The sequence below is a fragment of the Phyllostomus hastatus genome, unplaced genomic scaffold (genome assembly GCF_019186645.2).
Source record: "Phyllostomus hastatus isolate PE091 unplaced genomic scaffold, TTU_PhHast_1.1 phas_scaffold_200, whole genome shotgun sequence".
NCBI classification, from domain to species: Eukaryota; Metazoa; Chordata; class Mammalia; order Chiroptera; family Phyllostomidae; genus Phyllostomus; species Phyllostomus hastatus.
Window position 1 is genome coordinate 2,951,701 of NW_025334016.1, and position 27,377 is coordinate 2,979,077.

The following is a 27,377-nucleotide window of genomic DNA, read 5'->3' on the forward strand; positions in this document are numbered from 1 at the left end:
CAGAAGGAGAAGAGGAAGAGCCAGAAATTGAAAACTTAATTGAACAAATAATGAAGGAAACAGACTTCCAGGAAGTCCAGGAAGCTCAGAGTCCCAAAGAAATTGGACCCAAGGAGAAACACATCAAGACACATCATAATTAAGTCACCCAAGAGTAAAGATAAGGAGAGACTCTTAAAAGTGACAGGAGGAGAGAGTTACCTACAATGGAGTTCCCATAAGATTATTAGCTGATTTCTCAAAAGAAACCTTACAGGCAAGAAGGGGCTAGAAAGAAGTATTTCAAGTCATGAAAGGCAAGGTCCTACACCCAAGATTACTTAATCCAGCAAAGCTTTCATTTAGAATGGAAGGGCAGATAAAGTGCTTCCCAGATAAGGTCAAGTTAAGGGAGTTCATCATCACTAAGCCTTTATTATATGAAATGTTAAAGGGGCTTATCTAAGAAAAGGATCAATATGAACAATAAAATGACAACAAACTCATAACTGTCAACAACCAAACCTAAAAAAAAGCAAAAACAAAAATGAGCTAAGCCAGCACTGTAACAAGAACAGAATCAGAGAAATGGAGATCACATGGATAGTTATCAGTGAGGAGGGGGAGCAGAAGAATGGCAGGGAAAGGTACAGGGAATAAGAAGCATAATAGGTAGGCACAAAATAGACAGGAGTAGGTTAAGAATAGTACAGGAAATGGAGAAGCCAAAGAATTTATATGTACAATCCATGGACATGAACTAAGAGAAGGGAAAGAATGCTGGAGGGTGGGGGGTGCAGGGAGGAGGGGGAGAAAGGGGAGAAAAAATTGGGACAACTGTAATAGCATAATTAATAAAATATACATTAAAAAATTTAGGAGGGATATCTCAGGAATAAGGAGTCCCAGCCCCACACTAGGCCTCCCAACCTAGGTTCCAGTGCCAGGAAGATCAGTCTGGCTCTGAAATCCAGTGGGGACTGAGTTCATGGAAAAATTTTGGAGTCCCAAGCAGTTCCTCTTAAAGAACCCACACACGGGCTTACTTAGACTGGCTCTCTCTGAATTCTAATACCTGGGTGGCAGCTTGCAGGGTACCAGTGGAATACATGAAGGAACTGAAGTGTCTGCCATTTGGGTGAGGGCTGGGGGCCAACAGTGCACCACAAGTACCCAGTTTTCTCCCAGACAGAAAGGTGTGCAGAGGCCATTGTACCTTTTCTGAATCCTCCCCGCACAGAGCCACACAGCCAGCAGGTGGATTGCTATATCTGAGACTCCATCAACCTGGCTAACAGTGTTTGCCCCACCCTGGAAATCTCCTGAGGCTCCATACCACCCAACTTACTGGCCCACCCAAGTCACTAACAGTGGCTTTTCCACAGAAATGGCTGGTCTTGGCTCATGATTCACAACGTCCTAAATCCTATCAGACAAACAACAGCCAACTTCAGTGAGCTCCTAGCCCCTGTACCTCTTGCTAAGTGGGCCCAGGCCCTGCACTAGCAGCAGCCAGTCTAGGTTCACAGCTTGGCTTCACCTGGGTTCTCCAAGCCTAGCACAAGTAGCAGCCATCTTGGATTGCTTTAGCACTCAAGCAGGCTGGCCCTGGGCAGAACACAGGTGGAAGCTGACCTTGGCCTGCGCCACCCAAGAAACCCCAGAGCTTGCACACCCAGTGGATAGCTACAGACCATGTGAAAGCACCACCACCCTGCCCCTGCACAGTTGATTCTCCATGAAGGGCAGAGATTGGTTGTCACTATTCACAGTCAATCCTTGCAGCTGACTGGCCTCGATACACCCTTTGCATTGACCTGACAACACCAATCAAGGCTCAACTACAAGAGGAGGGTGTGCTCAGCCTACACAAAAGACATACCTCGAGTACCCAGCTTGGGTGACAGGGGAGACTGTGCCACTGGACCCTACATAACACCTACTACATTTGGCCATGCTACCAAGACAGGGAGATATAGGAGCTCTACCTAACACATAGAAACAAACACAGGGAGGCTGCCAAAATGAGGAGACAAAGAAACATGGCCCAAATGAAAGAACAGAACAAAATTCCAGAAAAAGAACTAAATGAAATGGAGATAATCAATCTATCAGGTGCAGAAGTCAAAACACTGGTTGTAAGGATGCTCAAGGAACTTGGTACCTCACCAGCATAAAAAAGATCCGGTCAGAAATGAAGGATATACTAGTATGATTAATTAACATAAAGGACACAAATTATGGCAAAGTTCAATGTCTGGTAAACTCTATCCATTTCACATTCCATAGTGTGGATTTTGTCCTTCTCAATAAGTAACATGACTATGTAATATGTATTCCAAACAAGGACCCTTTTGAGTGTGAAAAGGGCACTATTTTAAAAATTCTTTACTCATAACTTCTGGTCAAGATGGCAGCATAAGCAGTAACGGCTCGCCTCTTCCCACAGCCATATCAAAATTACAACTAAAATGTAGAGCAACCATCACTCTGAACCATCAAAAATCGAGTTGAATGGAAGCCTGACAACTATAAAATTGAGTTGAATGGAAATCTGACAACTATGGAATTGAAGAAACCACACCTATCCAGACTGGTAAGAGGGGCAGAGATGTGGATGGGCTGGTCCTAAATCCACATGTGGAAGATAAAAATTCAGGAGGGATATCTTGAGAGCGAGGAGTCCCAGCCTCACAGCCAGTCCTTGCAGCTGACTGGCCTGGGTAAATCCCTCCTATTGATCTTCCAAAAGCAACCAAGGCTCAACTACAAGAGAAGGATGTACTCAACCCATATAAAGGATGCACCTCAAGTACCCAGCTTGGGTGATAGGGGATGCTGTGCCACTGGACCCTACAGGACACCTACTATATTAGCCCACACTACATAAGCTGTACCAAGACACAGAGTCAAAGAAGATTGACCTAATACATAGAAACAAACACAGGGAGGATGCCAAAACAAGGAGACAAGAAACATGACCCAAAATGAAAGAACCGAACAAAATTCCAGAAGAAGGACTAAATGAAATGGAGATACACAATCTATCAGATGCAGAGTTCTAAACACTGGTTATTAGGATGCTCAAGGTGAGGACCTCAGCAGCATAAAAAAGATCCAGTCAGAAATGAAGGATATACTGATTGAAATAAAGAACAATTTACAGGGAAACAACAATAGAGTGGATGAAGACAAGAATCAAATCAATGATTTGGAACCTACGGAAGCAAAAAAAACAACCAATCAGAACAACAAAAAGAAAAAAGTATCCAAGAAAATGAGGATAGTGTAAGGAGCCTCTCAGGACAACTCCAAGTGTTACAACATTTGCATCATAAGGGTCCCAGAAGGAGAAAAGAAAGAGCAAGAAATTGGAAACCTGTTTGAAAAAATAATGAAAGAAGACTTCCCTAATTTGGTGAAGAAAATAGACACGCAAGTTCAGGAAGCACAGTCCCAAACAAGATGAATGCAAAAAGGCCCACTCCAAGGCACATTTAAAATGCCAAAGGTTAAAGATAATTTTAAAAACCTTAAAAGCAGCAAGAGAAAAGAAGTTAGTTACCTACATGAGAGTTCCCATAAGACTGTCAGCTGATTTCTCAAAAGAAACTTTGCAGGCTAGAAGGGATGGGCAAGACATTCAAAATCATGAAAATAGGGACCAACAGCCAAGATTGCTGTACCCAGAAAAGCTATCATTTAGAATTGAAGGGCAGATAAAGAGTTTCCCAGACAAGAAAAAACTAAAGGGGTTCATCATCACCAAACCATTATTATATAAAATTTTAAAGGGACTTATTTAAGAAAAAGAAGAAGATCAAAACTATGAACAATAAAATGGCAATAAATATATATTTAGCAATAATTGAACCTAAAAAACAAACTAAGGAAACAAGAAGAACAGAGACAGAATCATGGGTATAGAGAACATTTTGATGGTTGCTAATTTGGAGGGGATTGTGGAAGAATGGATGAAGAAACGTGGGAATTAAGAAATACAAATGGGTAGTTATGGAATAATCATGGGGATGTAAAGTACAGTATAGGAAATGGTGGAGTAGCCAAAGAACTTACATGCATGATCCATGAACATGAAAAATGTTGTGGGGATTACCTAAGGGAGTGAGGGGTGCTGGGTGGAGAAGGGCCAAGGGGGAAAAATTGGGACAACCATAATAGCATAATCAATAAAATATAATTAAAAAATAAAAAAGTCACCTTTCTAACCATAACACAGGCTACCAAGGCCAAGGTAAATAGAGTCATCTGGTGACATGATATTTTGAGTTTATTATGTAGGATTTCATTCAGAGTTATAAAAATTTAAGAAATTATTCTGTTTCAGGAGCTGATCCAGGCATTTTGCTAGGCACCAAGATTCACACATAAATAAAGCTCAATCCCTGAATATGTCAACAGTGACTTATTTTTTAATCCCAATTGCCCAAAGTTTCTCATTAGGGGATTGTGACATGCATATGTGACAGCAAATAAATAATTTTCTTAATAAAGTTTGAACTTTATTTTTGAGTAGTTCAAGGAGGAACAAAACTAGTAATAATATTATCTAAGCTAGATGGTACACTGGGAGAAAATTATGAGGGTGTAGAAATAAGAGGTCCTGCTAGGGTTGGGAGATTTTCTGTTATTGCTAATAATTGCTTTAAAATGTTTTTCTCTTGCACAGCCTGGGTTGATAGGATTATAGAAAACCTTTCCCTGCTGTATGGCTCACCAGGGGGTGAATCAGAGGGATTCTTTGTCCACAGATGGAAACTCAGTCCGGAGGTCTAACAGGACCACGGCCTTCAAGGCACAAATGTGAACATGGTGACATGAAGTAGTGGCCTCCAGAGAACAGGAAGGCCAACCAAAAAGCTTCAAGGTACAGGTCAAGATGCTAGATTGGAACTACATGTAGCTAATTTCACCAAATGGAATCACCATTTTAAAAAGTATTTTGGATGTATCTTAAATTATTAATACAATTGGTCTTGGAGGATGGGGTTGGGGTGGGGAAGAAGGCAAAAGAGAACAACTCTTTTTTTAATAAGCTTCTTCTGTAAGTGTTCAATGTGGCCACAAGTTTTTTTAAACTAATTAAAAATCAAAAGTTTTTTAAAAACGGGTGCCAAAAAGGGGGTTGCAAAGGGTTTGTATTAAGCCATATTCACAGAGCACAAGGAGGGTAGTATCTGGCTCCAGCTGGGACACACGGAGGCTTCCAGTGGGGTTATGGCTTAGTAAGGCCTGGGGGCATGAGTAGAAATCCTCTGGGTGGGCAATGGGGTCATTTCTGAATTAGCCAGGTGGCTTCTCTTCCCCCTTCTGTCTCTCCTCTACCTTCTTTCCCACCACCTCTTCTTATTTCCTTTCTTTTCTTTGACAAATATTTACTGAGTACCAACTATGTGCTAGGCATGGGTCTGGACATTAGGAATATGTCAGTGAACAAATACATCAGTAAAATATATAACATGTCAGATGGTGAAGACAACTATGGAAAAAAATAAAACATCAGTGAGGAAGAGCTGACCAAGTGTTGTACAGAGTCTGTAAACATCAATAGACCGGCGAAGATACACTTCCCCACTTTGGGTAGTAAACTTCTCATATAAAAGAGGTAACATCAGCCCTGGCTGGGTAGATCAGTTGGTTAGAGCTTCATCCCAATATGCCAAGGTTGCAGGTTCAATCCTCAGTCAGGGCACATACAATAATCAACCGATGAATGCATAAACAAGTGGAACAACAAAAATCATTCTCTCTCTCTCTCTCTCTCAAAATCAATAAAAGTTATTTTAAAAGAGGTAACATTGTTCCATCTGCCAAGTTTCACTTACTCGGTTAGAATGCCATCTGCTGTGTCTCTTCCCTCAGGGGTATCCCAGGACACCCGGACTGTCAACTTATTTGGTTCAGCAATGCGTTCCTTTACACTTGGACACTTGATTCTAGGTGGTTCCATATCTGAAAATATAACCAGAGTATTCTCACTATCATCAAGAACCATCTCATTAACTTGGGGTTTGACACCTTGCATTCGACATGCCAAAAGCTCTAGGTACTCCACATTTTTTTTTAAATATTTTATTTATTTATTTTTAGGGAGGGAAGGGAGGGAGTGGAAGAGAGAAAGAGAGAGAGAGAGAGAGAGAGAGATCAATGTGCGGTTGCTGGGGGTTATGGCCTGCAACCCAGGAATGTACCCTGGCTGGGAATCGAACCTGGGACACTTTGGTTCCCAGCCCGCGCTCAATCCACTGAGCTACGCCAGCCAGGGCTGGTACTCCACATTTTTAATGGTTTGCTCACCCCTCTGTATTTCTCTTCCTTCCCTTCATCTTGCCCTTTCTCTCTTGATGAGTTTTGAAGATTGCTTAAGCACTCACGTGTGCATGGGTAAACCTGGATAAACCAAATCAATGGGCCTTGTTAGGTGTATTATGGCATAACTTATTGGCTATAGCTTCTTCTTCCCTATGTTTCTAAATTCTGCCTACTGACTCGGTAATATGGCAGTAACCCAGCTAAATCTAGAAGTCATTCAGCCATATTGAATACCTCCTGCTTTAAAAAGAGCATTATAAAATATTACAGAAAGGTACCTTTAGCTATCATCCAGTTTTATTAAATTCAAGGCAAGAAGTCTTTAGTAAGTGCCTGCCTTAACCAAGGCATCCTTCCAACTCCTGTGGTTGAGATGCACTAAAGCAAGAGAATTGTGTGCTTCTCCGAGTTTATAGCCTATTAGGGGCATTATGTCAGCACACATATAATATAACATGAAGTACAAAGAGCACTGCCCTTGGAGAAGTAAAAGAAAATACTACAGAGACTTATAGGAGCCACCCAATGCTCTCACTTTACAGGTGTGGAAACAAGTTCAGAGAGCCCTAGTGATTTACTTAAGGCAATGCATGTAGATAATGAGTATGACTTAAAACTCAAGTCAGACCCCTTAGCCCTGGAATGAACCCTCTCTCCTCTGGCTATGTCTATTGTCAACATATTCTTCAATATATTAAAAAACAGTGCTCTGTCTGGGTCCACACTCCCCTTTAACTGCCACTGGACCACACCTATGATTTGTGTTTTGGGACAGCAGTTTTACTTTGGCTCTACACTGGTTTGGATTTTATCCTGTTATAGCTAAAGTGAAATCACAAGAAGGGGAGTTCGAAGTTTAGCAAACTCTACCTGATGATTCTGAACATGTGGCCAATGTATTTCAAGAGGTCATAGCAAATTAACAATATTCAGATTTGCATTGCTTTACATTCTAACTGATAAGTAGTTAAATGTTACCACAACCTGAGTAAAATTGTGTCATTTGATTCTGAATCAAGCATCTTTGAGAGAGTAAAAACACACCAAGTGAAGTCTTCATATACTTTCTCCTGTGTCTTGTCTGATAATTTCTCTTTCTATTTAGGATAGGAAATTATTAATCATTTGTTAAACAGTGTTGTCTTCAGCTATCCAAATTTATTTTTAATTCTATGTCATGCTTCCATAGAGTGTGAATTTACAGCCTTAATACTAATACTAAGATGACCACCATAGTTTATTGAGTCCAAGTCACTATCAGTTGTGAGATGCAGCCAATTTCAGGGATGTTATAGGGTAAAAAAATATGCTTCTTACAACTGATGAAATAAAGTATGTAAATGTTATGACATGGAAGGTGCTTTAAATGCACTTGAGGTGTCTAATTTCAGTTGCTAAGCTTTAAAAAATAATACTTTTTCTCTATAATAGGTAATAGAAGACATACTTTCATAATTCAGATGAACATTTCACAGTTTAGGGTGAATCAGAAAGACAAGTATACAATATCTGCCCCTACTGGTTAACTATAGCTGGCAGATCTCATCATAGAAAGCATATTTATTTTTTAAAAATTTAAAGCCCAAGTGCTCATTAGTAAGTGAGTGGGGAAAAAAACTGTAGTAGCCTTGGCTAGTGTGATTCAGTTGGTTTGGCATTGTCCCGCAAAGCGAGAGGTCACTGGTTCAATTCCCAGTTAGGGCACATGTCTGTGTTGCAGGCCAGGTCCCCATTGGGGACCACATGAGAGGCAACCACACATGATGTTTCTCTTCCTCTCTTTCTCCTTCCCTTCCCCTCTCTCTAAAAATAAATAAATAAATAAATAAATAAATAAATAAATAAATAAATAAATAAAATAAAAAAGATTCTCTCCTTATAAAAAAAAAACCTCACAGACACAGACAACAGTATAGTAATTACCAGAGAAAAATGGGGTGAGGGAGGGGTACAGGAGGCATAACTGGTAATGGAAGGAGACTTGCCTTGGGGTCTTGGAGTGGTAAATACACAATACAATATACAGATGAAATTGTACACGTGAAGACCTATATAATTTTATTAACCAATGTTGCCCCAATAAATTCAATATTTAAAAAAAAAAGAAAAAATAAAGCAAGAAAGGAGGGTTAGAGGAGAGGAGATAGATATCAATGTAAAATTTCATTGTGCTACCACTTTTTTTTGGAGCAACATCATTAGAGTGAAGAGATTCTTTTAGTCTGTGTGTCATTCAAACTAAACATCTGGATGATATGCTAGGTTGTTTTCTGTATCAACTAGTCATACTGACATTGTAAGCAAAAAGCTCCAAATTATGTTATTTGGGTGATGATTCTGAGAGTTTTGCAAAGCCAGTTTATGTCCAGCTAACAATGATCATTCAAAACTAGCCTAGTATTTCAGAAGCAGTGCTTTTCCAAACCAGAAACAAGAAAAAAATAAATTACTAAAAATAATAGCTAATATTTACTGGACCCTCCTACATGCCCACCCCATGGTAAGTAGTATCTCTGCATTATTTCATTGAATTCTCACAACCACTCACTAAACTAAGGATTGTTTTCATCATCCCCATTTATAGACTGGAAAGCATTTCCTCACTTTGGATTTTCTTTGTGGTCTGGGATTTTACGATATGATCAAATATTTTTAAAGTTATTTTAATAAGCCAAACACTTCTGTGTGTCAGCCTGCTGCTGCCCTACTTGTTTTCTTCCAACCCTTGCACACACATTCTTTTGCAGTCACTGGCTACAGCTTCCCATAACTCCTTGAAGAGCAGCAGCAGGACTGGATTCTGTTGTGTCCTCAAGCATTATGCCCTCTCTTTCAGCTGATGAGAACAGCTAGCTGCCCTTCGAAGATGCTCCGGAAACCTAAGCCTATTCTTATATAGTCGTGCCCATCATTGCTTCTTATGTTATTATAAATTTCCATGAATGAAATGAACAAAGTTGCTATAGAAACATAATGACAATTCCCTATTGAATCAGGATGCCCATAGAGCCTGTTATTGTGTGGAAATCCTGAAAATCTCATGAAAATGCTGGCCTCTGCCCCATTCACTGGAGACATCTGACAGACTGTGCTCTAGTTTCCTGTCTACATCTAAAATACCAGAAACAAACATATTGCTATATTGCATTGTATCAAACTCTATTTATCTAAGAAACTGAACTATGTACTTGGGATTGTTAACACATCTAAGCAGGTAGGTGGTAGAAATAAGAAAGAGGTTCAAATGTCCTGGCCAACAAGTAACTAGCAAAAAAACCCTTTTAAACTAAGGCTATAAATTAACTGTATCCTAAAATGTTTGGTTAAATAGTATTTTCAGTGGAGATCTATGTCTATATAATAACTTGTGCAACATCTTCCAAGATACATTTCAGTAATGATTTCTAAGCACTAATTTTGAAGAATATTATGGTGAATTTCCTGCAAAAATGGCCACCAATGATCTTCTTATGTATTTGCAGCTCATCCTACCAAGAGGTGGAGTCTATTTCCCAGTCTTTTGAACTTGTGTCAGTCACAAGACTAATTGCTTGCTTTGACTAATAAAATGCAAGGAAAATGACTCTGCCAGTTCCAGGCCTATGGCTTTAAAGAGCCTGACATCTTCTACTTTTATTATCTTGGAAACCACCTGCCACCTAAGGAGGTCCAAATGCTGACTAAAGAGGCCATGTGGAAAAGATGAGAAATTATGAAGCAAGAAAGAGAGAATGAGGCTCAGCCAAACTCTAGCCAGTACAGCCACCTCTGACAGATGCCAGACATGTGAATGAAGCCATCTTGGATCCTCTAGCTCCAGTCTGTCACTATGTGGAACAGGGGTGAGCTGTCTCCACCGAGTACTGCTCAAATTCCCACCCAAATAATCACAAGCAATAACATGGCTGTTTGAAGCCACCTAGTTTTGTGTGGTCTATTGTTTAGCAATAGAATGCTGATCCAAATATAAAATAGCTCGAGGTTGGTGATGAAGGAAGGAAGTGATTATGTCATGGGGCACAAGAAGAGTATGACTGCCAAAGGCAGAGCAAATCCAGACACTAAAAACTTTTCCAATTGTTTTCTTCCCCAGTGAGAGCATAATCCCCGTAGATATCTCTGGGAAGTGGTCCCATTTCTTTTGTACCACATAAGGTATTAGAAAACATTCTCAACTGGACAAAAGAGGCAAAAAGGAAAGCAATGAATTCCACAATTAAGAGATGTTTGGTGAACATCTTCACCAAAAAGATGGCCAACTAAAAAAATGGGTACAACTGTAATTGAACAACAATTTAAAAAATGGGAAAAAAAAGATGGCCAACTAAAAATTAATTGGGGATATATTTATATTGAAGATGGCCACTAAAAATTTACCTGTTCAGTTTGTACTAGCAAACCATGTCAGGTAAAAAGTGGGTCAGTATGTCAATCAAGTGGTTTCAAAGCTGAAACTGGTTTTCTCAAAGTTTGCAAAGAATATGAATTTGTCCACCCAGCAAAAATTTGGCATAATTTATGGTCATCTACAACAATGCACTGATACATTTATTCTTGTCCCCTCAATGTTCGTGTGTTCAACTGAATCTGAAAATAATGCAGTGCAGACCAGCAAACTTCTTTATGGGTGAACCCAGCTGTCTGATAGTTGGGAAGTCATAAAAGTATTCATGAATTTGCATATCTTAAATCTCGGAGATTTTTTTATTCCAAATTTCATTTGTGTTAACTCTCCATCTATTCTACTTTAGGAAATATAAAACAAGCAGAGGGCAATTTGAAAAGCAAAGTTTGTTTGTACATTGTTCTTCATTAAAATAACTAACTGGGCCTCTCTGCATATCAAAAGAAATTTACTGAGTTTTCATTGTCCATGGTTTCTTAAATTTCCTTTAATTTTTTTCTTCTTCTTTTGGCCTAGGAAGAAATATCGGCCTAAAGGAGAGATCATGTATCTACTCAAAATCTGGTCTCTCCATGAGGACTTATAATTTTAACTCTTCATTGTTCTATCTAAATGCCAATGTAACTAAAAATAACTTAAATGGAAAGAAGGAAAAATATTTCCCCAGAACAACAGTTGTTACATTCTAAGGTTTATCTCTTATTATTATCAATGGCAGTTGTGGTTCTTCAAAAATTTTACCCTCCCGAAATTTTCTGTGTGTTTTTTCTCCTACATTGACTTATTTCTGTCTATATCTGTTTCTGATTTAACCGTGGATTTGAATCTACTGCCAGAGTATGGTCTGCATAAGAGAATTAATCTTAACTTGTGGTACTTTTAAATTTGCCAGACCACAGAACTGACCACCTCTGAGTCAAAAGTCAGTCCAGCATTCTCTTTTGCATGCAGGTCTAGGAGAGAAGTGAGACAATTTCCTCAGCACTCAGCACAGCTGTAGCCAAGATGCACTGTTCAAGGTTGTGTGCAAATCTGGGAACTACTCAGCCACCATGTGACAGCTTCTAAAATAGGCTGAGGTTCTGAGTTATGTTCAAGGACCCTGTAGCCCCACCAACACAAAAACTTTTTAAACTAATTTAATACATTTAAAGCCAAAAGAGTCAGTGATATCCCTAGAGTAAAATTCACTGGGGACAAACTCCAATTTATCTGTCACCAAAATCAGAGAAAGAATTGCATGCTTGCTTTGTCCATTTCTCTCTTTTTCCTCAGAGCTCTATGCTCTCTTGTGACGCACTGGTGCCCTTTTAGCTACTCCTACCTAATTTCATGCACAATTTCCCTTCCCCCACATATGCCTGAAACTTGCCCTGGCAAACTCTAAGATAAGACCCCTAAAATTGGGGTTCATTTTTTTTAGTTCTTTCTCTCTCCCTCTGGGAAGGTTCCAGGACCATCTGGTGCAGCTTATTGCTTTTTGAGACTAATTAGCATTTTTTCCATTGTTCCACACAATCTGGACATCGAAATGGTATGATTCCTAGAGAACTCTTTGCCAGCACTTGCTTAGCAGAAAGATTTCTGAGCATCTCCTCCCATCACCTCTGCCCTTTCCAATGAGAGGGAGGAGAGCTTCAAAACTTTTTTAATTGTTTTGAAAAACTAGCTTGCACATACCAAGTGACAGGGGACATAATGAAAGCAATATCCATGAGAGGCCATTTTGACCTGAACATCTGGCTTTAGGTTATACCCTTCAAGAGGAGCATATTCAGAGTTCATAGTCCCAGCACCATGGTACCTGTGCTGGTTGACCAGGACCACTCTGAGGTCTTTCTTTTCACTGACAACTACAATGATTCTGGGAGAGAAGTTTAAAACCTCAGAAAAAGGTTACTGGGCCAAATATTCTGTTGATACTCAGTTTTTCTATAATCTCCCCTTTACTGTCTAGCTAAAAGCCTCAAAGTTACATTTCCCAGGTGGGTGCCAGATAGATTTGCCACAGAACAGTGCCTCCTGGGACCAGAGGGCAGAAAGGAGGTAAAAGCCATTATGCTTTTGGTAGGAGCATCAGTGAGGGTTCTCTAGACTCCTGAAACATCAACAGGAATGTTGCCTCGTGACTTCATTCTCACCAATGATGGCATCAATTATGGAAACATCAGTATCATGGGTGGGCTCATGGACTCAGGATAACACTACCATTCTACTTTTCCTACTCCAGCCCTTGGTTGGAATGACTTCTGCTGTAACTTGTCCCTGGTAACAGTTTTTCCTCTTTTGCTCCTTCAGCTCTTCCTATATTTTTGTAACCACTTCCCCATGTTAAATTTATTAAATTCCCCTCTGTTTGAAATACCTACAGTGGCCTTTGTTTTCCCAATTACTGGCCAATACAAACTGCTACCTAAATCCTAGAAAGAGAAAAGCCCAGAATAAATGTGAGTCAGTTGGTTATCTGAGTAATTTGAACCTGCTGCTCTTGTCAAATTGATACAAGGTATGATCCAGGCTGTGACTCTGGTATAGATGGGTTTTGACCACATCTTGGGCCAGGTCCCTTGGCTGTAGCTTAGTAACCACATAACTGCAGAGTGAAAATGGTGGATGCTACCAGGGAAGACAGTAGACAGGGTGTGTCATCATGAAGACACCCCAGGGACCAAGATTGGAGGCATTGTTGCGTATCTGCCCCCAGAGGGTAGCATCCAATTTCAGTCTTAGTCCTGAAGTATATGTCTCAGACACTGAGCAGTGAGGAAGGAGTGCTTGTGGTAAAGCACATTAGCAGACAGCTGAATAGTTCTCTAGACGATGGGAAGATCCCACAAGGGTAGGAGCCAGAGTACTATGGCCGGCTACTATAGCACGTCAGTGCCAGAGCTGTCCCTGGATTCAGGGATCAAGGGCCTGAAAGCCTACCTGTAAGCAACTTCAAGCAAGTCAGGTGACCTGTCAGCCCTCACCTGTAGAATGGGAAATTGGACTAGAATGTTCTGTAAGGATGGGTTCTGGCAGCTGTAACAGTTTATGTGGCAGCTTTGGAAAAATAGCAGGGGCCTAGATATCCAGATGGAAATGATAACCACTACCTACAGCAGTCTGTCTCAGCATTTTAAAGGCATAGGAATCCCCTAGGGATCTTCTTAAAATGTGGATTTTGATCTGCCAGGCTTGAGATGGATCCTCAGATTCTACATTTCTAACAAGCTTCCTGCTTGTGCTGATGCCGCAGGTTCAAGGGCATTATTTTTAGTATATTTTGACCTTTGAGGGCAGGTTCCCAAGCAGGGGTGTCCAGCCCACAGCCTATGGGCTGTATGTGGCCCAATAATGGATGTGAATGCAGCCCAACACAAAATTGTGAATTTTCTTAAAACATTATGAGAGTTTTTGGTTTTAATTAGTGTTTGCGTATTTAATGCGTGGCCCAAGACAACTCTTTTTCTTCCAGCGTGACCTAGAACCACCAAAAGATTGGACACCCCTGCAGAGCATCCAAGTTTCCTGGAGGGTCTATGAAAATGTAGATGGCTAGGCCCTACCCCAGAGTTTCTAATCCTGCACATGTGGAGTGGGGCTGGGACTTTGCATTTCTAACAAGATCTCAGGAGATAGTAATGTTGCTGGTCAGGGGACAACAGTTCCAGAATCACTGCTCTCAATGTTCCTCTATATTAGCTGCACATGAAAACCACCTGGAAAGCTTTTATAATGCTACTTGCCTCCTCCAACTATCCCACAACAGGCTAAATAAATCTGAATCTCTAGGGTAGAAGTAAGGTATTACTAGCATCTAAAAGATACTCGAGCAATTCCAGTAGGTAGCCAAGGTGGGGATCCATGCCCCTTGACCAGAGATTGTCAATGGGGCAGTGATTTTTCTTCTTCTTTTCCTCTCCCCTCCAGGGGATATTTCACAATGTCTGGAGACATTCTGGTTGTCACAACTAGGGAAAAAAGAATGTTACTGGCATATTGTGAGTAAAAGCCAAGGATCTGATAAACATTCCATAGTGCAGAGGACAGGTCACCATGATAAAGAATTACGTGGCCCCAAATTTCCACTGTGCCAAGGTTCAGAGATTTTGCCCTAGAGCATAGTCTAGCAGAATCCCAGGCCCATCCCAGACCTGCTGGGTTAGAATCTTTATTTCTACCAAGGTCCCCAGGTGATTCTGATGCATGTTAAACTTTGAGAAGCACTGCCTTAGATCAGTGGCTCCCTAAGCACTTTAGAGTCCCCGGGAGAGCTCAGGATAGCAAAAGTGCTAGACCCACCCTCTGATTTGAGAATTTGCATTTCTACAGAGGTTCTAGGTTGATGCTGCAGCTCCCAGGAGCACCCCATGAGAACTACTGCTCAACAAACCCAGAGTAAGGTAAAACATTCAAACCCCTTCCAGTTTAGCAAACTATGTGCTCACTGACTACTAGAGTCAGCAACAAAGGAAATCTGCTGGGTGAAAGACCCACAGATGCTCTCTGAAGGACTGCCCCTCAAATGTCAGGAGCTCTGCTCTGTTCAGAGCTATAAGGAAGATCCCTGATTTAAAGCAGCAGTAGTGTTCCCTCACTCTGCCAGCCTGCAGCTGCCTCGGTAGGAAACCAAAAAAGAGACAAATGTCAGATGACAGCCATCAGCTGCTAAGTCACTTCTGGAAGACAGAGACTGAGATTAGGTCTGAGCTGAACTAGAGAACTAGGGATGAAGGAAGCTACTGAAAGCAAAGCTGGATGCTAATGCTTTACACGTGGGATATTGATACTTCCTTTCAAATCCACTGGACAAACAGCCCCTGCTTCTTACAAAGTATGTGCCTCCTGAAAACTGTGAGATTTTCTTACCAACACAAGATGCTGGTTGGCCACTCCAGGCTTTGTTGTCCATACACGTGACTGTCCTCTCCCCTTTCAGTGTGTATCCTGGTGAGCAATAGTACTCACACCGAGAATTAAAGTAGGCACCATCTATGCATTTGAACCCTCCATTTGCTGGCATGACAAGGGTAGGACATCGCTTTTCTGAAAAACAGAAAACCAGACATTCAGCTTCTTAGGTTTTGTCCATAGAGTTTCACAGTCCAGAAACTCGGAAAGCATAGGGTTAAAAGTTAATTTAAATACAATGGACAGAATTAGAAAAATAATGGATGGTTACATGTCACACAGAAGGGTGGCTCAGAGTGGCTCAAGTTGGCATCCTAGGTAAGCCACTGTCTTAAGTTGGGTTCCTCAAAAACAGAGTCTGAGATAAGGATTTATATGCAGGGATTTAGTAAGTGAGTGTTCCTGGGGGAGACCAGGGAGGGGTGGGAGAGGCAGACCATTGGGTGAGAGGAACCCAGGCAAGGTAGGCTCTCAGGCAAAGTCAGCCTCAGACTGCTCCCAAAAAGGAGTTCTGGAACATGAATGACATTAGAATTTGTCCTGCCTCCAGGCAAGGAAGCTGGCCTTTCATAATCCTTTACCAGTCAGTATTGAGCAGCTATAGGTCCTCGCGGGAATGCTCTGCCTGTCAGAACAAAGAGGGAAGTCCTCTAAAGGAGCAGAGCCCTCTGCTTCCTCTGAAGAACATCAAATGTGCAAGTCATTAGAAGCAAAGCACTCAGAACCTGGGGGTGGGAGGTGGCAATGGACACGCAGGTTAAAGGGCATCCAGAGAGATCTGGATGAAGCACCAAAAAGTGTTCACTAGTCACACACTGCACAGTCTGTGTAGACCAGACCACATGGCTGTAGCTGTAAGCCTCAGTTTCCCTAACAATAAAGTTAAAGGAATGGCACCCACATCAATGGCATTGTTGGAAAAACCTGAATGTATGTGAAATGCTTGGCAAATAGTAAGAACTCAGTAAATGGTAGCTGTTTTGGAAAATGATGGTATCTCACATGTGCTTTGACAATGATGTACCACTTCTGCATATGACTTTTCATGAGGCTTAAAGCCACCCCTGAAATACCCTTCCAGTCTTCTTCCATGAGGTACACTTCCTTTCTGGAATGAGCAGCATCCTTCAGGAACTGGTTCCCTGCCTCCCAAATCTCTACCTCCTGGGAGAATACTTGTGTCCATTACCCCAGGTCCATGACTTAGCACCATTCTTCTCTGCTGTCATGGTTTACATCTCTGCTTCACTGTCTCTCACGCTATTCTGTGATACCCATGATGGCAGAGCCTGTGTGTGTCTTATTTCTAAATCTCTAGTGCCTTCAAAGAGTCCAGCATTTACTGAATAAACATAACCTGTTTGCTGAACAAGCCACTATTCTCTTCCTCTTTCCCCAATAGCTGATCACATCCTTCCCTCTGAAAGGTATCATATCACTTCCTCAGTATCTTAGAAATCCCCCTGCATTTTGCTCACAAGGGGAGTTTTTCTCATCAAAGGCCATAAAACATTCAGTAAAAAGCCTCTCAAAGAAAAAGATTCTGGCGCTAACTGGCCCTGAGGACCAACATGGGGCTGGACTACTCACGCTTGCAAATGACCTTGTCGGACCACCGTTTGTTTGACTGGCAGATCAACTGGGAAGAGCCATGCAGCTCATAGCCCTTCTGGCAGCGAATGTCACACCTGGTTCCCAGGGCTGTTTTGTAGTATCCTCCTTGAGGGGCCCTGCAGTACACATCCCCGTACTTCACCTTGATGGGAGAGCACCATGGGGTGTCTAGAGGTAACAAAAAAGGAGGAAAGAAACAGAAAATAACATCTTCAGAAAATAGGTTTCCTCATCCTAGAAGTCGCTGACTAGCTGCATTCCATATTGTGGACTTCCAGATAGTGCCCCATGTCTTTTAAGATATCTCTGTATGGGGAAGTTATGATGTATCTGAATACGAATTCAGGTTCCTCCATTACTACCTATGTGATCTTGAACAAGTTACTTAATCTCTATGAGTTGATACCTACAGCTATGTCCAGGCTCTTGTGAGAACCAAAAAATAATACATCAGTGCCTAGCACGGTGCCTACCACACAGTAAAGATTCAATAAATGCTTGTTCTTTTCAACATCTCCCTGAACTAGATACATAATTGTCTTCAGGGCAACTGGTAACCTTTGTGAACCCCAACCATCCATATATGGCCTTGCAAATGACCTTGCAGGTCCTGACAGGAATGTGACAGCTGTCAGAGGGAAGGGGGGGGTGTAGGCTTGGGAGAAAAAAACATGAAAGGATTAAGCAAAACAAAATAACATAAAACAAAACAAACAAAACCTTATAGACACAGACAATAGTATGGTGATTACCAAAAGGAAAGTGGGGAGGGGGAAGGTAGAAGAAGGTAAAAGGGGAATAAATGGTGAAGGAAGGAGACTTGGCTTGGGGTGGGGAACACACAGCACAGTACACAGATGATGTATTATAGAACCGTACCCCTGAATCCTATATAATTTTATCAACCAATGTCACCCCAATAAATTCAATTTAAAGAAAGAAAAAGAAAATAAAATAATAATTTGGATTTTTCCACATCTGTATTTATATTCTATAAAAACTCATAATACTAATTATAATTAATTTGAATGAAGCTACTATTTCCAGGTTTCTCCCCACAGTATATAATTTTGGCTTAAAGTAACAGAATCATTGCAACTCCCCTTTTCAGATGTTCCCAGATATGCTCCAAGTAGGTAAGAGAGTGACATCCTTCCAAGATGGCATAGTTCCAAGATATTTTGATTTTAATCTCATAGTTATCCAGAGCACAGTTAGGATAACAGTAATAAATCAGAACTTCTTCCTGTGCCTTTGGAAGCTGCTCACTGGGTGCCATAAAATTATTAGGGCAAGACTAGCTCCTCGGTGGAGAATTTCCCTCAGTGGGCACTGCACACTCACTGCGGCTAGTGAGGAGCTTCTTCAAGCCTGCCAGGCTTTCCCCATGCCATCACCTGAGCTGTCAGTGAGTGGGCTTCATGCGCCATCATGTGGCCAGAAAAGAGGACACACCCTGCTTGACTTTTCCAGGAATTCTCTTCTGAGGATGTTTCTAAGTGCTTCTCAGCCATTACCAGGCATGGTGCATAGACTGCTTTGTTACCTTTGTGCTGTCATGTTTCATGATTTAATGTTTTTCAGACGGTCCCAAGTGAGTCCTAAAGTCAGGACTCAAGCAGTATACCCTAAACATTCTGGATGAAAGCATTGTCTTGAGTGCTTAGTGTACAGCTGATTAAATTCAGCCACGTGGATACAGACTTGCAGGAGCTCACACCTGGCCTACAGACTTCCCTTGAACAGATTTACCTTCCTCTAAAGTTTACACATGTAGTCTATGTGCTAACATTGTTAAAAGAGAAAAATCTGGACCCTGAAGTGAGTACAAAACAGCACATGTATCTCCATTATTTTCTTCTACATATAAAATAATTCTTGAACCATTTTAAATATTTTAGTACTTTCTCTGGTAATGGCTCCAAGCAGGCCATGAAACTAGGTTTCAAGATCACAGGTAAATGGGAAGTCCTTCGAGTATGCTTGCTTAGCACTGCCCAGCTGTGTATATGTTTTCTACAATGAAAAGTCCTTAAGATAAATTCTGGAAAAATCCACAGATGGCTACCACTCAAACAAAACTGAGATTTGGAAACTACTGGTTTCTGTGACTACTAGAAGTCTCTCTCCCCTTTTCTTTTGTAATTGTAATAGAAAAAATCACCTACAAGGACATCCCCCAAATGCACTTAGTGTTTTTCATCTCCAAGAAGCACTTTTGATAGTTTGTCAGAGAACTTAAAATGATGTCACATCTTAAAAATCACCTGTTACTTTACCTCTTTATCTTAACCGTCTTCCCCTCTTCTCCCTAGCTTCCCCACTGCCTCTTTCCTTACTTGCCTTGCCTGCTCTGCAGTGCTTCCATGCTTCCCCATCTCTAGTCTTCTTTTCTTGCCACTTGGCTCCCCTTAACTGCCTCTTTTTCCACCATCTCAGAGGCCAAACTGTGAAATCCGTGGCTGAGAACTAAGCTCCTGGGAAAGAAAATAAAATCTCTACTGGAGGTGGGGGAAGAGTACTGTGGTGGGAGTGAATATGGAGACCCAAAGGGAGATGTTGAAAACGTAATGAGCTTGTGCAGATACAATATTGGGCAAAGAGTCAAGAGGCCTGGGCACACTTCTGAACTCTATCATCTTCTAGTAACCCTGAATGATTAACTAAATTTTTCAGGCAACCAGATTCCTTATCTTCAAGAGACTTGAGTGGATTAAACTCTTTTCAAAGTCTCATTTAGCTTTTATGTTGTATGATTCAAACCCTGTCTTATCTATCTCTCAGCCAATACCCATCTCATACCCATTTCCACCACCTTACTCCTTCTTATGACAACTTTGGGTAGTCTTGTAACCCTTCCAGCTGAGGGCAAATCTTTTTTGCATTCTGGGTCCTGATCATAATTGTACTGATATATAAACTGGAAGAATGTCCAATTTTCTACTTGTTTTTCACTCCAACGTTGACAGCTATCACATCTAGCTTGTGGACTTTGGTGTGAGTTTAGGAAGGACACAGTTTAAAAGATTTTATGTGTTTATTTATTTTACAGAGGCACAGGGAGGGATACAAACATGGATGTGTGAGAGAAACATCGATCAGTTGGCTCTCACATCCCCCCAGCTGGAGACCTGGCCTGCAATCGCAGCACTGAGAACTGAACCAGTGACCTTTAAGTTCACAGGCCAGTGCTCAGACCACTGAGCCACACCAGCCAGGGCCAATTTCAGAGTAAACTAATATGAGGCAGCATACCTGAAGTTGTTATCACACACTTTCTGGTTGTCTTTTCTACAAATATTCCCATGACAAATATTTAAGGCTAGCAGGTACATTAGAGGATGACCTGGGTATACATACATCACGAATTCACATATTTTGATACAACATGCAATTAGCAGATTTGGCTCCATATTCTGAGTCTTCAAATCCTAGTAGTGCTGGCTGTATATCCAAAACCTGTACTGTTGCCGACATGTGGAGAAGAATCTTTTAGAATCTATTCTAAAAAAAAAAGTTACTTTGGATTATTTTCCAAGACCAGTCTTTGGAATATATTTTGATAGTTTAGGGGCCCTGCAGTGACAGTAATTAAAATGTCAATGAGAGACTTGAATTTGAAGTGATACAAGCACTATGAGTTAAAGTGAATTAGCAAAACATTTAATGTAGAGGTTTAAGGAAAGGAAGCTCTTATGCTGCTTCAATTAAGATGAGGTTTATTTAGGGAGAAATCTAGATCCATTATTCAGAAAAGGTTTTTTTTTTTCATTTTTTGTGGGTCAATGTGGTAAGCATTCCAATTAAGTGAAATGCCATGACTAATGAGAAAGAACTAGCAAACTCGAGACACGGAGCTTAAACACCTGGATTTCAAACCCAATGTAATGTTTGCTAGCTGTGTGACTCTGGGCAAGTCACCTACCTTCTCTAATCGATGGTTCCTCCACCTGTAAATAAGGAATAAACATATCTCCATGTGCCTTATCCCTTCCATCATTTAGTGTGAAAATCTGATGGCATTCCAAGTAAAAAAATCAAAAGCAATGTTTGCCACATTCTGGGAACAAAATAAATGTGGGTTAAATTTCACTTTTTTCTTTTACTTAAATTAAATTTAAAACCACTTATTGAATATATACTCTGTGCCAGGCACTGTGCAGGGGCTGGAAGATCTAGCGCTAAATCTCCAATTAACAATGGTTGGTATCTAAGTTTTAAAGCTAAACCTGACAATACAAACAATACCTTAAGAAGTATTTATTCTTAAACATTCAGGGTATGCTTTAGGCAGACACATATTTTGACCATCTGGACTACCTTCCACAACTTCAATGCTGTGAGATGAGGACAAACACTGGGAACAATGATCCCAGTAGATCATTGGGCAGTAGACAACCTGTACTGTACATGTCATGTCACATTTGTATGCATGTGTTTTAGGAAGATTTGTGAAGCAGGGACTCAAAGGAAAAAAAAAGATTTTTTAAAGCCTCAATTAATTAAGAAGTGTTAGGAATCACAATACCTTCTTACCCCAAACATCTCATTAACAAGTTTGTGCTTTGCTTGACCGGTTAATTCCTGAAACAATTAGTATAGGAGCTGTGGATAGAAATGAGTATTTGTATTCACAGGTCAAAAGCAAATGTGACTATGGTGGGAGACACACCTGGACATAGGCACCAGTCATTACTTTAGAACGACTTTTCACTTGTGTGGGAAACAACTGAAGGACTCTCTCCAACCAAAGGCTGACCAGCACTACCCTGATTCTCTTACAACAGACATCACAACAGAGCAGGGCATTCTTCTATTGCCATAATGTGGACAAATTTCCTGGCCAAAATACCACAATGGAACTTTATTAACCAATTCCTTAAAATTATTTCTCCACTATAAAGGGAACCAGATTCAGAAAGAAATGATTTAAATTTACCTTCAAAAACTGTTTACCTTCACTTTTCCTAGGGCTCCCTATGTTTCAGAGAAACGACTCACCAGTAGAAATATTTGTGGGCATACTTACCTGAGCCTGCATAGAAGGTTCTTGATTAGGCTTTTTATACTTGGGTGGATTGCTGGAAATATGTAGAGATGAAATTCTTTACATTAGATTAAAGTTTCATGGGGCAACAGACTTTACTCATCATTTCAGGAGCCAAGCTGGACTCAGAAAGAGTACGATGAAATGAGCTTATGAAAATCAAGTTTTGTCAGTCCCCATTCATCTCACTACATTAGCAGCACTGGGCCCAGATTTGACCTTGGATAGTTTACTCTGGATGATTCTGGCTGTAATGTATGAATCAGGCTGAACTCATAGCTTGATTTTCACTTTCATCAGCTAGAGCTTGGCTTTGCAGAAATAATAAGTTTCAATAAAGAAACTTATGAGAATAAAATGACCACTGAGATACTGAAGGTCAGCACTTCAGAGATTTCCAAATGCTTTTTGTTTGCTTTCTTTAGTTTTCCTTTGTATTTGAAATTAATACGCATATTAATTTTAAATATGTTGTTTTGGACAAGTAATTAGAACTTAATTACATTGTTTGTAATTAATTACATTAATTACGTAATTAATTACATTAATTACACTTTATTATAATCTGCTATGCAGGGCAAAAAAGAAAGTTCTCCTGGCATCAGCAGGTCCTCATTAGCATATAAGCAAAGCATTCACCTTTATATCTAGGGTGTGAGTACCCGACTTCATCATCTTCTAGCGGTGAGTCTCCAGATCCTACAATAAAAAAGAACAGAAACTGCAGCAAGAAAAGCCACATGATATGGATGAATATTTCGAAGCACTGCTTTGGCACAGTCCATGCAGGAAGGGCTATTAGAACGCAGAGCCAAGAGTAAAAGCTTCTATGGCCATTCATGAAAGGACAGGGGACCTCTCAGAGTGAACCTGGCTGGGTTGGGATGACTAGAGCCAATCAAAATGAGCCTCAAACTGTTTGGGAATCACCACGTGCCAAATGAAATTCTGGACTCGGCAAATTCACTCTGAGAAGACGCCAATGTATATGAATCTCATGCCAGGGGAGACACAGTGAAAGGTGTGTGACTCAGACACAGCCCACAGTTTCTCCAGCAGTCAAAGAACACCCAGCAGAACTGCATGTTTATGGCACCTGAAAATCAGTCCATCTTGTGAAGTGAATTTGAGTGGAGCATAAGGAGGCAAATCAAATGTCTTAGTGACAAAAGAAATATAAAGCTGCTTTGGTATATTTGTAGGAAATGAGGACCAAAATCGATAATCTAGATGTTTATTCAGAACTTCTCATCAAGGCATGGCTAAAGTAAAACTTCTTGATGAGTCTTGCTATCCTTGAAAACCAAAGACTCAGTGAGAAGGTCTGTATTTAATAATTTTAAAATTTAAACTCATTTGGAAGTTGGAATCAAATCATTTTTAAAATATTAAATATTGAATTCCAGTAAATGGTAGATCCTTAATCTTTAAAATGGTATCAGGCCCCAAACTTCAAAATAGTAATCTTAAATCTAAACATCCTTCCTTCTAGACTTCCTCATCTGTTACTGACTGTTGAGTTGGCACCATTGTGGCCACACATTTACCTACAGGAACCTACAATCCTAACAGACAGAGATGCTCTCTATTATGAGGTTATTCAAATCCCCATACAGAATAAGTGATTGAGTAATGGTCTCTACTTCACTTGTATTCTGAATGAGAGATAGTGAGTGTAGAAATTGAAAGTGGGGAGTTGATGAAGGCTGGGCCATGTCCATTTGGAAAAGACCCCAGTTATATGTTCTGCTTTGCCCCAGGTTTCTTTACCTGGTTTCTGGCTATTCAGATAGGTAGAAAATTACACAAACTTTTCATTATTCCATACCAAAAAGTAAACATGAAAGCCTGTGATACTCTTTAGGAAAGCAATCTAGCAACATGAATCAAAAGCTTATGTTTGAACCCCCTGATCAAGTCATTCCATTTCTGGAAATCTATCCCAAGGAAATTATATTGAATATAGAAAAAAATTTACATACAAAGATTTCTTTGCAATGTCACTTATAATAGCAAAAGACTATAAAATGACCAAATGGCCAATGTTATGGTTAAATAAACCATAATGCATTCATTGGATATAATGAAATATAACCATTATAAAAATTATGTTTATAAAATAATAGTGTGGAAAAAAGCTTTCTTATAACATTAAGTGAAAATGTACTGTAACAAAGTTATATAAATGGTGTGATTTATAACAATTTAAAGCAATCAAATTCAAAATAAACAATGCATAGAAAAGGGTCTATGATAATTGGATGTTTTTCTGCTTCCTTCTCTTCTAAATTTTCTACTATAAATGTATTACTTTTGTAATGGAAAATAATGTTTATTATGCATATAACTCAAAGAAGCTTAGTTCTCAAGATACCTATTGAATATATTAGAAATGTTAAAGACTCTACTGCTTCTCCCCTTCCACCCTCCCCCATTTCTCTCCATAATCAGAGTTTAACTGGAATTCCACTAAGGATTCTTGGATTCTCCAACTCCATATGTCACATTTGTAAATGTTGGGAGATCTGTCTCATATTAAGAGTACTTTTCTCTTTCCCCAGCTCATCCTGGCCTCCATATAATCTACCTAGGCAGTAAGAAACTCTGCACTTATCCCTGACTTTAAGTAAAGAAGACAACCATCACAGGTTAAATTCTCTAGGAACTAGCTTCTAAGGTGGAGTTCAGTGCACAGGAATCAACACCTGTGAAAGGAAGAAGATGGAAGAAGGTCTGGACAGGCGGAAGTGTTGAGCTCTGATTTCAGCCCAATGACAGCCTCTCATGTTGGGCAGAAATGACTGGATCTTTATACCCTTGCATCAATCAGCCATTCAATATGGCCCACCTTGGGAAGGACATGAACTTGGGCTAAACACTCCTAACAGCTGAGGCAATCTCTGAAGGGACTGCTGGCTGACTGCCTGCAGTTGAGCCAACCAGTTTTTCCTTAAATAAAGATCTAGTCAGTGCATCTCCATGACCATCACAACACTCACTCTTTCAGAAATAATTTGAGATGAGTATACTCATTAGAGGGGTCCCTCCATACAGAAAGGAAAGGACTGAGACCTACTGAAGAGATGGGGGCACCTGAGGTGAACAGCCCAACTTTACTGGTACATCAGCATTCCAAGATGCATTTGTCACATATTGTTTATTATAGTGAAAATTAAAGTCTGACAATAGGGCAATGAATAAACAAATTATCTTATATCAACAAGCTATTTTATAGCCACTAATCAAGTTTGGAATAGGAAATGCATGTGAAACACAGCTAATAAAAAAAAGCAGATACTGTAAACTATATACATGATGAAATATGTGTATATATATATATACATATATGTACACATATATATATACTTATACATATGTCAAATTTGGAATATGATGAGACTACTGATACCTGCTTTAGATGCTATTATATAAGGATGAATGCCTGAAGCTATAGCAGCCATTTTACAACCATGAGGTAAGAAGTCTCAAGATTAAAAATTTTCAGCTGAAGATGGTACAGTGGAAGGATAAAAAGAACCTAAGGTCCATGATGACCTTATTGGGATAATAAATCAGTCTGAGACATCTTATCTCCATACTTCTTGTTAGATCAACAAACAATGTCCTTTCAACTGAAGCCACTGTGAGTAGTATTGTTGGTTACTTAAAGCTGAATCCATCCAAACTGACACAAAAATGAATGGAAAATTTACTGCCTACTATTGATAGGAGATAAAAGTAAAAAAAATTAGATATTATCCAGCCCCCTCCAAATTTCCAGTTTATATTCAGCCTAAACCCATACATCAATTTCTATAAAAAATGATGACCAGCCTACAAAATGGACAACCTGAAGGATACAATATCAAAGCCTGGCAACTTATTTTCAAGAGATTATACTTACTAAAGCTTACTAGAGCAGCAAAGGGGAAATATATTCATATATATTGAAGAAAGATTTCCCATAGGGTTAAAGAAAGAAAAAGAAAGAAATAGAGAAAGAAAGAAAGAAACAAAGAAAGAAGGAAGGAAGGAAAGGGAGAGAGAAAGAAAAGAGAAAGAGGTGAGGGGAGGTGTCCTAACAAAGTCTTCTTTGTTTACAAAAGGCCATCCCTTTAGAATTCTGGTTAACTGAGATTTTATTGTGACAACCATTAATCAGTGCTCATATGGTTTGGATCACCACTATTTGGAAAAAATGCTTCAGTGCTTCTTCCACACAAATACAAATTCCATGTTGGCTCAGAAAGTAGAAACTCAGTGCCTGTAGGATTCTGTCCCTTAGCCATACCTGGAGCCAATTCCATTTATAATTCTGCTCTCCTTATAGAAACTTCATCAAATACAACAGATTTTCAAAGAAAGAGCCATTTCTTTTCCCAAAAATTTCAAAAAAGGGTTTTCCTGGCCTGCTGAATCCTACCTACCCTCTCATTCTGACTGTCCAGGTAGATAACAACATTGACACCAAACTCACTTGTAAAAAATATCTATTAAATGTATTAGAATTACATCAGGAATTGTGATTTTTAGAAGGCTACTACAGTGCTCCTTCCACTACCTTAAAGTTTTCTGACTGTAAGGTGTGGCATGGGTGGGGTGCAGAGCATTTGACACTAATGGAAAACACTGCCAATTTGCTAAAACCATATGTTTCTTTACTGACTATGATACATTATCCAAATGTACAATTTTCTGGTTCTGTGTTATATTTTTAGCTCACAGGTTTGGGTTTATTTTTGTTATTCTGAAGACAGCTCTGCATTCTTAATGTTTTGTTGGATATCTTTGCTTTTCTCCATCATCATTATTCTGAATATAATTTTACTATCATTACAAGACATATTTAGCCTTTACTGGTGTCATTCAATGGATTGAGCACCAACCTGTAAACCAAAAGGTCACTGGTTTGATTCCCAGTCAAGGCACATGCCTGGGCTGCAGGCCAGGTCCCTAGTTGGGAGTGTGGGAGAGGCAACCACACATTGATGTTTCTCTCCTTCTCTTTCTCCCTCCCTTCCCCTCTCTCTAAAGGTAACTACATAAAATCATTTTTAAAAGAAGCCATATTTAATAGTAAACAGCAGCATCAATTTTATAAGT

At 40.0% G+C, this 27,377-nt stretch overlaps 1 protein-coding gene across 2 annotated transcripts in view; it reads right to left on the reverse strand.

Moving 5' to 3' along the window:
• Nucleotides 1-27,377, reverse strand: part of SRPX (sushi repeat containing protein X-linked) — an 89,104-nt gene that overhangs the window by 25,893 nt on the left and 35,834 nt on the right. The window contains exons 2-5 of one of the 2 annotated variants that reach the window (XM_045860617.1): nucleotides 22,914-22,973; nucleotides 17,204-17,395; nucleotides 15,572-15,748; nucleotides 5,826-5,952 (exon numbers count right to left, since the gene is read on the reverse strand). In XM_045860617.1, the coding sequence (XP_045716573.1) occupies nucleotides 5,826-5,952; nucleotides 15,572-15,748; nucleotides 17,204-17,395; nucleotides 22,914-22,973 (556 nt within the window). The remainder of the gene's footprint in view (nucleotides 1-5,825; nucleotides 5,953-15,571; nucleotides 15,749-17,203; nucleotides 17,396-22,913; nucleotides 22,974-27,377) is intronic. The other variant, XM_045860618.1, reaches the window with a different exon arrangement.